The sequence below is a fragment of the Pagrus major genome, chromosome 19, assembly GCF_040436345.1.
Source record: "Pagrus major chromosome 19, Pma_NU_1.0".
Taxonomy (NCBI): domain Eukaryota; kingdom Metazoa; phylum Chordata; class Actinopteri; order Spariformes; family Sparidae; genus Pagrus; species Pagrus major.
In genome coordinates, this window is record NC_133233.1 from 14,427,538 (window position 1) to 14,440,161 (window position 12,624).

At 39.9% G+C, this 12,624-nt stretch overlaps 1 protein-coding gene across 3 annotated transcripts in view; it reads right to left on the reverse strand.

The window, feature by feature from the left end:
- Positions 1–8,625, reverse strand: part of mllt10 (MLLT10 histone lysine methyltransferase DOT1L cofactor) — a 46,637-nt gene extending 38,012 nt beyond the window's left edge. For 2 of the 3 annotated variants that reach the window (XM_073488373.1, XM_073488375.1), the window contains exons 1-3: positions 8,271–8,525; positions 4,652–4,731; positions 1,536–1,590 (exon numbers count right to left, since the gene is read on the reverse strand). In XM_073488373.1, the coding sequence (XP_073344474.1) occupies positions 1,536–1,590; positions 4,652–4,731; positions 8,271–8,433 (298 nt within the window). In that variant the 5' untranslated portion in view covers positions 8,434–8,525. Of the gene's footprint in view, positions 1–1,535; positions 1,591–4,651; positions 4,732–8,270 lie in introns of all 3 variants that reach the window. The other variant, XM_073488374.1, reaches the window with a different exon arrangement.
- Positions 8,626–12,624: the final 3,999 nt, after the last annotated feature.

Consider the following 12,624-nt stretch of genomic DNA (forward strand, 5'->3'; position numbering starts at 1 on the left):
TAAAATAAAAAAGAAACAAAAGACTTTCAGTTCATAATAATGGCTTCATGAGCTTCTGTGGTAAACCAAAACCATGACACAGGACTCCAGGGTGTGACTGTTTTGGTCGCACACGCATCTCAAAATCTGTTCAGTGCGACTGAACATTTTCTTTGGTTGCATCAGTGCGCCTAAAATTTAGCAGTTTATTTTTTTTAACAATTGAGATAATCACAATTTCTTTTTACATGTTATTTAAATGAAGAAAAAAATGTATTTGAATTAACCGGTAATGTTGTACTTGTTTCAGTCATTTTTCAAGCAAAACTGCAAACATTTGCTGGGTCTCGCTTGTAAAATGTTAGGATTTGCTGCTTTTCATTGTCATTTATGATTGTAAACGAAGAGTATTTGGGTTTTGCACTGTTTGTAGGACAAAATAAGCAATCTGAAGTCGTCATCTTGTGAAATTCCGATGACCATTTTATGACATTTTCAACCAATCGATTAATAGTGGGATTATTCGCCAGATTAATGAATAAAAGAAATGATCAGTAGTCGCAGCCCCAATCTGAACAATCAAGAATATGCTCAAGGGTGACAGTATCAAGCTCTGATCTCCATACCACTGCCAGAAGTCTAGTATTTCTTAGCACTGACTTGTAGGAACTGAACCTCTTCCTGATTTCTCATCTAAACCACTTCAATTTATAGATGTTGAAGCCTTTTGTTGTGCAAATTCTTTCAACTTTTTAAGTTATCATCAAACTCCTGCTATAGTGAGAGCACCAATAGCAAGCAGAGCAAACATTTACCAGACATCTACAACTAAAAGAAGACAAAAAAAGAGCTCATAACAAGCAGCTCTGTGTCTTCTCTTTCTTCTCTGTCTGCTATATGTTAAGATCCTGGATCAAACAGACTAATACCTTCGCTCTGCTTGATTACTGTCCCACCTGAAATAACAGCAACAAGTGAAGAGGAACTGACAAGAGCGGAGAAACGGACGGTGGGGGGAAAAAGACATGGTGGGAGGAAAAATGGGAGGAAAAAGAGAGGGAGAGCGGGGTCATGGGAAGGGTAAAGTAAAAGAGAAAGTAGTAAAACGGTGTGTGTTAGTGTTGTCCTGATGCCTCCCTGCAGGCCTGGACACAATCCCACAGCTGTGCCTCTCTCTGACTGACTGACTAACACACACACACACACACACACACACACACACACACTCACTCACATACACACAGAATATTTACAGTCTCCACCAAGCTGACCTCCCAATGAACCCAGAGAGGAGACTCCTCACAGGCCATGCACTATACCCATCCTGGCCCGCCCCCTCATAAACATACACACACACATACACACACTCATAAACCATGGACTGGCAAGGACGGTAGAGAGGCTGCACACACAACAAACACCAACATAACTCTCCCAGCACGCTCACACCCCTTAAACTTGCCGGTGACATGCAACTAATGACAAAATACACAAGAGGCTCAACACAGATGTGTGTGTGAGTGAGTGTGTGTGTGTGTAGCTGAGAGGGATCCTACCTCCGTTGTCTGTCCTCTTGAGGGCTCCGTCTTTGTGGGGACACAGCTCACATCTCTGCAAGGAAAGAGGAAAATCTACTTAAAGAATGAGGTAAACACACAAGTATGACAAATATGACAGTATAGGAGATAAACTGGCAAGTGATCCTCACTGGAGCACGAGGGCAGAAACTCTTGAGTGTGGTTGTGTGTGTCAGTCGTCATGCAATTATTTCTGCTGCTCTGAGCCTCAACTCACAAATAAGCTGGTGTTGCTCATCTTAAGGCCTCAGTTACATTTTACAAAGAGCACCGTGTGTGTGATCAGTAACAGAACAGAAAGACTTTCTTGTCGTCCATCTCTTTTTTCTTCCCTTCCTTCTCCCACCGACTGTGGGTTGAAGATCACACCTCACAAGCAAGACAGTTCTTCTGTGCTTCTGCTTTATTCACTATAAACTTCTGTTTGGGAAAGTGTGTGATTAAATGTCTTTATCTCCTCTTCAATCCAAAATGTGTCAAAATCTGCACTTGTGGACTGTAAACGAGATTAACTTTTTTTTTATCTCATAAAACTTATCAGATGCTTTCGGTGTAAATACCCTTCGCTTATTAGCCTTCATTAGACAAAACAGAATCACAAGACATCAACTCTACTGGTCAACTCGATTCAGACAACTCAATTCAGGTTAAGCAGCTAATGCTTTAATTGGCAAATTTGAGAAAAATAAGGATTCTTGGTCATTAATTATCTCATTCCTTTCAAATAATGATTTGCAGCAGGTTGAGAATTTAACTTGATTACGTGCACCTTTCATTTTCCTGATGGCACTTTGTAAATCAGAAAATTACTCATAGTCACCCGCTAACTTTGCACATAATGTCATTTCTTGTGAATACAGATAAATACAGAGGCACCAATTTCTTATAAACATTTTTATACAAGTATATTTCATGGTCTTTAAAGGAACACCTCACACATGTTGTCTGTCCGGAATACTGGGAAAACATGTTTGTACACAGATTCCTTCGGGGGGGAGAGAGTCTGGCTGTTTAGCACTTTAGGCGTCAGCTTCAAAGTAAAGATTTCATACACTTGACAGCTCTGCAATGTTCGAAGTATTTACATGCATGGAAGCGACCTTCTTATTGTCAGATGTCTGCCCTTAACTCATTTTTCAAATGCCATGTAAATTCATCAGATTAAGCGTTTCAAGGAAAACCTGGTTGTCCTGCTAAATTCTGCCATGTGCACACACATGAATACAGCAAGTAGGCAGATCATTCCTAGCACCTGTATCAACAGCTAAGTAAGTAAATCTTACCCTGACAAAATCTTGACAGCCTCTTAGATGTTTGCCGAGGTCATATTAAGTTTAAACTCAACAAGCCTCACCAGTTTGGGGCTTTTGCGCCAAGTTTGAGTAAAAGAACATGTAAAATATGGTGACATGATTCAGAGATCTGTGGAGAGCAGGTCAGACCACGGGTCCTGCAGCAATAATTAGAAATGCAGTTCTTTCCAGGCCCATGTTCCTGGGCTGTAATATTTTCATATGCGACCGCAGACTTAATAGCGTTATGTTTGCATGCCATAGTGTGCCACACGGCTGGTAAACTGGCAACCCTTAAACAGCATTTATGATAATCTTTTATAGAGCATTTAAATCTGGATTAAAAACCATTTGGTGAGATATGATGGTAACTGGTACTGAAAATACAGATCACGGAGGTACAGGCAGGCTAATCTCAAAAGACAGCAGGAGATGGAACATGCCACAGAAAATCCTGCCGGGGGAGGCTGTTTCTCCACAAAAAGTGGCAGTAAATAGGCAGCTCTGTGCAAACCTCTGATATAATTCTCTCATTACAATGCCTTTGATATTGTAGCTTCTGCCAAGCTGTATAGAAATAGAAAAGAAACAGACATGGTGGGCTAAACAACACATGCAAGCTTTCAAGTCTCACTGATGACAAAAATCATACTACAGCTCTATGATTTGAAGTGTTATTTAGTACAATACAAGTCCTTCTCAGGTTCATCATTTTCAAAAAGCCAAATGAAAGCTCTGTGAAGTGAATTTTGTTAAGTGTAACTCACATCTTCCTAAACATCTGAAACAACTGCAGTAAACCACATACATCCAGTAAGACTTACAGTATGGCCGGGCACTATACCAATATTTTTATTTGTGTAAGATTTTATTCATTTATTTTTTAAAGTGGAAACAGCCAGTTTTTCTGTTGCGTTTCCAAGTGGTATTATTGTTGGCAGCACTGTCGCAAAGACAACTGCATTGTTCTCGTTTTCCTCAGAGCAGCAACTTCCAACAACACATGAGACACATGAGTTTTTCATTCATTTAGTCTATAACAGAGACATAAAAGCAGAGATGGAAAAGGGTTATAGGGAATCAATCTAATGTCGATGGTGCTGTGATACTAAAGTCATTACGATCAGCATTTACCTCACGTTACCTTAAAGCAAGAACTTGTCAATGTCCGTTTAAATATTAAACAAAGAGTTCAGCTTAACTTACAATATACACGTTTTTTGCCTTCAACTTATAATTCTTAAGTAAATACTGATTGCACAGTTTAATGGCTGTAGGAAAATGACACCATCCACGTATAGAATGGTTCCCTATAAACCTCGCTTTCAGTATGCTTTTCGGCCTCCGATCGTGATTTTTCCAGAAAAAAGAAGGTTGTGCAAATAAAACAGGAAGTGGCATAGTTTTCCCTGGTCGCTATCCCCAAGTAATGCTGGGACAACTAGTATAACTGTGGAAACTCTACACTGCAAAAGATAAAGAACCCCGCTGATGGAGGAGGCAAGGAGGAGAGGAGGGAGAGTGAAAGAAACTGACGTTAAACAAGAGTGAATGGACAACTAAAATATTCAGAAACAGTGGGACTCTAAAGATATTGACAAATATTACAGTGACTTCATCCCGCATTGTGCCATTTCAACTGGTTTGCTCCACGCCCTCACCTGCCACAGTTTTCTTAGTTCATTTATAAATGAAAGCACTGTTCAAGGATTAGCATGAGCGCCACCATTTTCACCAGACAGTCCTGTTATTCCAGGACTTCACTCATAAATGATGAATGGATAGTTGGATCGTGTGACTCACCACGCGGGCTGCTCTCTCCTGAGACTCACACTTTCTGCAGAACCAAGGACCAGTGGGCACCTGCACGATGCCATAGCAGGCTGAGGAGAGACGGAGGGAGGGCATGAAAGTGAGGCATTACAACCACAGCAAAAGACTACAGAATTCAGTAACACTGTGATAATGAAACCACATCAAAGTTGATGACAACTGATAAAATCTTAACAAATATCACACTACCTTCAAACCTGCCAGAAGGCAAACTTGTGACTGAGCTGATTCGAATGCAGAACTGAGCCGTTTTTGATCTGACAGGCTGCTGTTGTTGTTTTTATATCACGCTACCAACAGCTGACACACTTTGTAGTGCTACAAAATATTTTAAGCCTGTGGGAGCATGGCAGAATCACTGGCGATGCATTATTAACAACACACGTAGTCGTCCTTATTGATTATTGTTTGCTTTGCGTTTATGTTGCATTCAAACAGTTCATAATCTTTACTGTATCTCGCCCACATAATTACATGAAAAAGGTCAAAACGGTTGTCAGCTGCAAAAACTTTATTGTAACGATTTGATATTCAGTTTTCAAAATGAAAGGTAGAGGTTACATTTAAAAGTTTCTCAGAAGGTCAGACTCGGTCACTATCTGTGTCTCATGCTTTCATACATTCTACAAAATTCTGCCAATTCTCAATATTGTGACACTGCTTTAGCCAACAATATGACTTACAAGATGGACTTTAACTTCAAAACACACATAGTTCTGTCTCTGTGAGTTATAACCCGGTTTCATTGATGCTGATGCGACTCAGACTTGAGGTTGCAGTACACAGTACGGTCGGTGCTACCCTAGATGCGGCAGCGCTACCCTAAATAGCCTACCTCTACACATTTTCAGATTATGTCTGATCTGACCGGAGCCCATAATCCAATGATATAAACAGCTATAACCCAGATTCCTGAGAACAAAACATCCAAAGGTTACCAAGTTCAAATGAAGAAACAGGTGACCAGACTTACAGACAAATCATCAAGTCCCAGTTGATTAGGATATTCTGGACACACACCTGATTAATTTTAATAATAATGGCTGGCTGATCCAATCACTACAATTTTTTATTTGTTGCCACGCTAACCCATGCCACATTAATTATGCAGTTTGAATGCTTTGCTGTTATTTTAAGCTCTTTTCTAAGATTCAAAGGAGTGCTCAAACACACAAGAGACATGTTGTAACTCATCATAGATTTGTAAACGAATGTTTGAGACTGTGCTTGTTACTGGAAGTCTATTACATCCTGTGTAGGACGCAGCTATACTCACTAGGTAAGTACTCATACCCAAGCGCTGCCTAAATTGCATAATATATATATAATAATCCTGTTTTGAGTATGTACATTCACATAAGAAAAATACAAAATTAAAAGGTTAAATTCTCCACCAATTTTACACATTTAAGTGTGTTTACAAGTCTTTGTGAGTACTATTACATATGTGAAGCTGCATGTAATCTGATAAATTGCCTCCAGTGATGTCACTCAGTGGCTAAATTGCATTGTGGGTATTATAGGCACCAGGTCGTGAAAAGGAAGAAGAATGAGTGGATTAAAAACGGCAATAGGTCTGATTCTGCTTTATCGATTTTCTAGCATTTGTGTTTGAACTGTCCATAATGAGTGTCCATAATAGCGGTACAGGAGTGCAATGTTAGACTGTTTACCAAAACCTGATGCCTACATTACCCACAATGAAACTTAGCCACTGAGTGACATCACTGGAGGCAATTTATCAGATTACATGCAGCTTCCTCTGGAGCCACAAAAGGCTTTTTACAACTTTTTCACATATGCCTTATTTCTCCTCAAGACATGTGGACACACTTTAATGTGTAAAATTGGTGGAGTTATCCTTTAATTATACTTCTGAAAGACATGATTTTGACTAAAATCATTTTTGACTCATTGGACTCTAGGGTTTCAGCAGTATACCAATTTCACAGTGTACCATGTATAGGGAAAAAAACTGTTCTCATACAGTGTATATCTGCTTATCTACAGTACTGAATTCTATCATATTTGTGTGATTAAAAAAATTACATTTATTTTCTGAGACGTACCTTACCGTGAAAATCTCATACTGTTGCAACCCTTGTAGACACCATTGACTCTCTCTAGTTAATTCTATCTGTCAAACATGTTTAATTTAAAAAGAAGCTGTCATAACTGTGGTTCAGTGGCAGATCTGGACAAGGTAACGTATGATATGACAGAGTGCTGCAGTGCTTATCTGAATCAATATCCTGTGTATTCTTATCTAATACAGTGCAGCTTGTCTGCTACCAATAATTCACTCAAGGATGAAGATGTGGCTTTCATGTCACATCGCCTGTGTATCTTTCCCACCATCCCCAAGTATGTGTCTCTGCGATTCATTACACATGAAATAGAGTATGTTCTGTGCTCCATGGTCAGTTATTGAAGCAGAGACATTTAACCAGACCACATTTGGGAAGTGACTCGATGTTTAACAGCAGGTTTGTGTTTTATCTGTCGTCTGATATCCAAAACATTCAACAGCTTTAAGTGTTTAGAGACACTTTGTATTGAAGCTTCAAAGGTCCACTTTTATCATGGACAGACCTTGTGATGATACAATACGGTATATGAGGCCTGGTAGTGTACGTTTGGTATAAAGTATAACAAAGCCCAAACAAATAGCATTCCTTGCTCTCTCACTATGCTCAGTGTGACACAGTACTTTTCTACAGTCCTTTATGACACGATACAACCTCGATGTAGAATACTATGAGATTTGGACAAACCGTGTCTCTGATTATAAAATACAAAGTCCTATCACCATTATCACCGTCTAGAGTTATTTCTGCACCTTTAAGCCAGCAAAGAGAAAACATTTGACTGCATCTGACTGTTGCCATGTATCAAACTGTTTTTCTGTTCTTCTACAGACGTGCTCCTGTCTGGCCTATTAACCATCCAATCATTAACAAGCTGTTACAAACAAACCCATGTTACAAGTGCACACTGTAACACCTACTGTGTGTGGTAAATGTGCACATGGCCAGCTGTTGACTTTGTAAACACTGGACGTCATCATCTGAGTCATCCTGGGTGAGCACATCACTGTCACTGTCCCAGCAGCTAATATGTAGCCATTAGAAATCATTGTTTTGCTGCATGCACCGTTCAAAATATTGTACTCAAACATACAAAAAGCAGAGTTTGATGAAGTTCCACCTCCATGTCGAATGCAGGGTGGAGTTATGTTAAGTATACAGTGGGACGAGCTACATATTTTGAAGTATCCCTCCTTCCCTATGTCCCACTTGACAGCTTCTGACAGGCTTATAAAATAGTAGCACAACTCGCAGCCAGGAGCGTGTTCCTGAGGCGGCTGCCAACTATCGCCCATGGAGGATTAAACAGCCTAAATGAACTACCCAGCCGAAACAGCGGACTGCCCCGCTGCATTAGTCGAGCCTGACCTCAGCCTGGCCTTGGTGAGGGCAGGCGGAGGAGGTGGCTCCACACGGAGCGCTCCATAACCTTGCAACAACACAACGCTAACTAGCCTGCAAGCTAGCTGCTAACTCCTAGCCGAGCTAACGGCACAGCTTACCTTGATGCACTGCGACGTTGCAGCCGTGTCCGTCGCAGTAGACTAGCGGGTTTTCCGCCCAGCCTCTCTCGTCAGAGCAAACACAGCAACCGCCGATCATCTCCTTCATATTACTCGTCGAGAACTCGTCGTCCGCCGCCAGACAACGCTCGCCGGAGACCATCTACGAAGAAAGCGGACATGCGGAAAGAATACGATGCACGAATAAACCAAAACCTTCGCTGAACACGCCCCTCTTTCCCTTACAACGGCACTTTAGGTCCCACTCGATCCTAATGTCATGTTTTAAACGTGTTTACGTCCCCTTTAGACACCGTATTTTTTCACCAAAACATCCACTTCACGGCGCGACGGAGAGGAGAAGAGGGGGGACTTCGTAGAGAACAGGAAATGCGTAATGACGCAAGGCGCGTGTGTGTGCGTGCCCTCTGACAGGAAGTGAAATACGGATGTGATTGGATCGCCGACAGCAACGTTCCATTTTGGTTCCACATGGCCGAGATGGGTTGAAACTTTGTAGTTAAGAGGCTTAACTTTACTCGATTCACTGTCAACAGTGTAGCAACATGGAGGTAGGCAAAGATGTGTCGTATTACTGACAGAGACCTACCAAGCTCAGCAGCTGTTGCAAGCACCATGTTTAGGAAACAGATGTGTGTTTACTAGGCCATGTGTTATTTAAAACAGATTTGAGTTTTTACCACGTGTTTGTTTATTGCAAGGACTGTAACTCTTGATCTACTGAGCGGACTAAGAGACATTTGAATTGCATAGAGCACAGCTGCATTAAAAACAAATGTGAATATTTTCAGTTCAAGATGAAAAATCAGAGACTTTCCCTTCAGTGTGAGGATCGTGTTGATTATTTTACAAAAAAAGCTGAATTTAAAGTGGAAATCATTAGTCGATCAGTCCACTAATTGATCAAAAATGAACGGGCTATAAGTTTGGCTAATAACAAATCACTGATTCGGATTACACAAGTGTGAGGATTTGTTGTTTTGCTCTGTTCTAAATTCAAATGTTTTATTTTCTAATTAATTATCTTTGGGTGTTGGACTGATGGTTGGAAAAAACAAGGAATCCATCAACTTGGGTTCAGGAAAAATTGTCACATTTTCTTTTTTGATAATTATTTTAAAATGTTAAATAAGAACTATTAAGTGTGGGGACCCTTTGCTGAATTTGATTGATTTTTTAGACTAAACCATTAACTGTTAAATCAAGAAAAAATGTGCACAATAATCAATAATGAAAATAATCGTTACTTGCAGGCCTGGAAGAATTGTGTATTTTCCCATCTAAACCTGTTTAGGTTTTTGGTTATACACACTTAAACTAGGGTTGCAATTGTATGACATTTATACGGTATAATAACCATATCAGAAAATATCACTGTTTCATGGTATCATGGTGTTACACAATTTTATTTGCTATAATTTTAAGTTACAAGTATCCTGAAGAGAATTTTTGGTTGAAAAAATGCTTTATTATGTACTCACAGACATGACATTTAAAACATTTTAAATTTGAAATATGTTTTTTTAAAACAATACCACACCAGAACTCAATACCTTCAAATAAACATACTCTGTATGAAAATCATGATTTTTTTAGACCACAGTGCAACACTAACTTACACATATCAGTTGTTACACTAAATTCTGTTGCTGATTTGACCTTACTTTGGGATTTTTGTACATTTAAGATTTGATTGATGCTGTGTGAGGCCATTTAGATCACTGTCGTATCACTTTACTACCACTCTATAGGCCGACTGTGCATGTTTGTAATTATGGTATATTCCTAAAAATTAATTTTCAAGCTCTAATGCTGAGTTGTCGTTTATATTTATACACATCCATACATGCATCCTTAGAAGTTAAGCTTGTAGGAGTTTTATTATGTTTTACTGCGTCTTTCTAAACATATTCAAAACAACATGACAATAGTTAGATGACAAAAAACACATGTAAACAACAGCTTCTTTTTACAGCTTTAAATGCAATGACAACTATAGGTTTTAATCAAATTAAATTCTTTGTTTAAACAAAATGATAGCTGATATATATAACAAATTGAATCATTGTTTCTATGTATACCTACACCTCTTGAAAATCAGCAACTTGGGTTGGTACTAATCATTTTGAGGAAACTGAAATATTTTCTAAGTTTGTCACCATGCCATTTCACTATGATTAAAAATATAAAAGGTATAGGCCTAGTCAGCATAAAGCTAGTACACTGCATACTGCTATTTGAAAGTCTTTTCATTGTAAAGATGAATACCTTTTATCTTTCAAAAAAAATGAAACGGGCTTTGAGAATCGTACATCGGGCTGCATATCAGACCTGTCAATATACAGTTTTGTTTTGACAGCATCCCCATGCTGTTGCCAAGGATGCTCCAGAACACACACACACACACACACACACACGTACTCCAAGCACTCAGCTGCTGCTTGCATCACCGATTCCTCTGAGCGAGCTCCCGCTCTTGGTTTCCAGAGAAACGTAATGACTTGCCAATAATGCGCAAGAGCACACGAGCGTCCTCCGTGTAATATGGTGAGCGAGAGGTCCCTGGGAGTGCCTGCCCATTGTTTGCTTTAATTTCAAATTGCTCAAATGCTCCAGTCGACACTGGGCACTGCACTAAAAGGGGGTGTGGGAGGGATGGGGAGCTAGGGGAAAAGGAGAAAAAAAAGTGAATTGTGTGTGGCAGGGGAAAACCTATTAGAGCTGGAGAGAACAAAGGGAGGCGAAGGAGGGGGCAGCGGTTGTGGAGGGGCCCATATAGCTACTGAAACACTGAAAATGGCAAATGATTTTTACAACTTGCACTTGATTAAGTCAAAGTCTGCTCAAATCATGTATAATGTTCCTCGGGCTGTCAGAGAAGAGATGTCTCCGAGACAGAAAATTGCAGTGACACTGTCTTCTTTCAAACACTGTGGGTGACCTCAAGGTACAGACGGTATAGCACTAAGAGCTTTTATATAATTTCAGGTATTTTGCGATTATAACCAGGCAGTCCTCTTAGATACTATGTTAGACGTCTGTTGTTCATTCTTTATGTCAAAGTTGTTGTTTGTGTGAGGATCGATAAACCCTGCCACAGTCAGCTTTATGCTTTTGCTACATGAAAGATGTATATGGATAGAGAAATTATTACCATGTAACACTGAAGAAATCTGCACCATTTTCCTGCAATTTAAATGTAGCCTATAGAGCCGGATTTCTGTCATAGGCCACTGCCTCTGTCAGGGTTTTCAAGTTTTGTGACTGTATATTCAGCACAGTCTATTTCACTTGCACAACATTGTAGTAAAGCTGGACCTCGGTGAGAGAGAGAGCAGAAATAAAAGACTGAGACAACATCTTCAAAAAAAACATATTTGACTGGTATTTCCAATTTCATTGATTTTGCTGTTCACAGGCGTTAAAAGGACGGTATAGAAGCAATTCGTGGAAATAAAAGAGCTTAATTGGCTTTCCTGCGGTACGCTCATTCAAATTCCCTCTTATTCTTCTCGCTTTTGGTCTACATTTAATTGTTGGAGAGGTGACTTCGCAGCACTTGATATTTAAAAAGTCAGAGGGCTCTCATGATTGGGTTCTGGGCATGTTTGCATAGGCTGAGAGAAGTTTTGTGGTCTCTCTGTGCAGAACGGGGAACGTGTAGGAGACGCAGGGAGGAAAGGCAATAGTTGGGAAAAGCAGCTCCCACACCCACAGACTCATATGTAAGCCGCAGCTGAAATGGCATTGTGTTGAGGCATTGTATATACACAAACGTTGAACCTACTTAGCTGCCTGCATGTTATTTATTTTGTTTAATGGTTACTGCTCTTTATAGATTGCCTAACTCCACCTTATGTGTTTTTCTTGACCATTCTAAATTCTCCCAAAAGACGCAGGAGCGAGGAATGTTTGTTAGAAACATCGCACAAGTAATAAACTCTGAATTCTTGTCCTTAAACATGCATCCCAAATGTGTGTGTGCGTGCGTGCGTGTGTGTGCATTGCAGGGGAACTCCGCAGAAAACTAAAGCAGTCTGGGAGGAATGTTTTCACAGACTGAGCTCATAAGCTTCAACAAATGACTACTGACAGCTAAGTATAGGACTTTTATTTTGAAGCAATTGTGTTCCCAAACAGACGCCACATGCTTGTTTTCAGATCAATTTATTAATGAGCAGTGTATTTCTCATGGGTGTCGTGTAGACCTCGCTAAACCAAATAAACAGCCTCACATTGTTTGCGTTACGTCGAACAAAATGTGTGTTGTTTGAATTATTTCATCAGCTTTTACACAGTGTGGCCTGATGTATAAATTTAGCTTCACTATTTG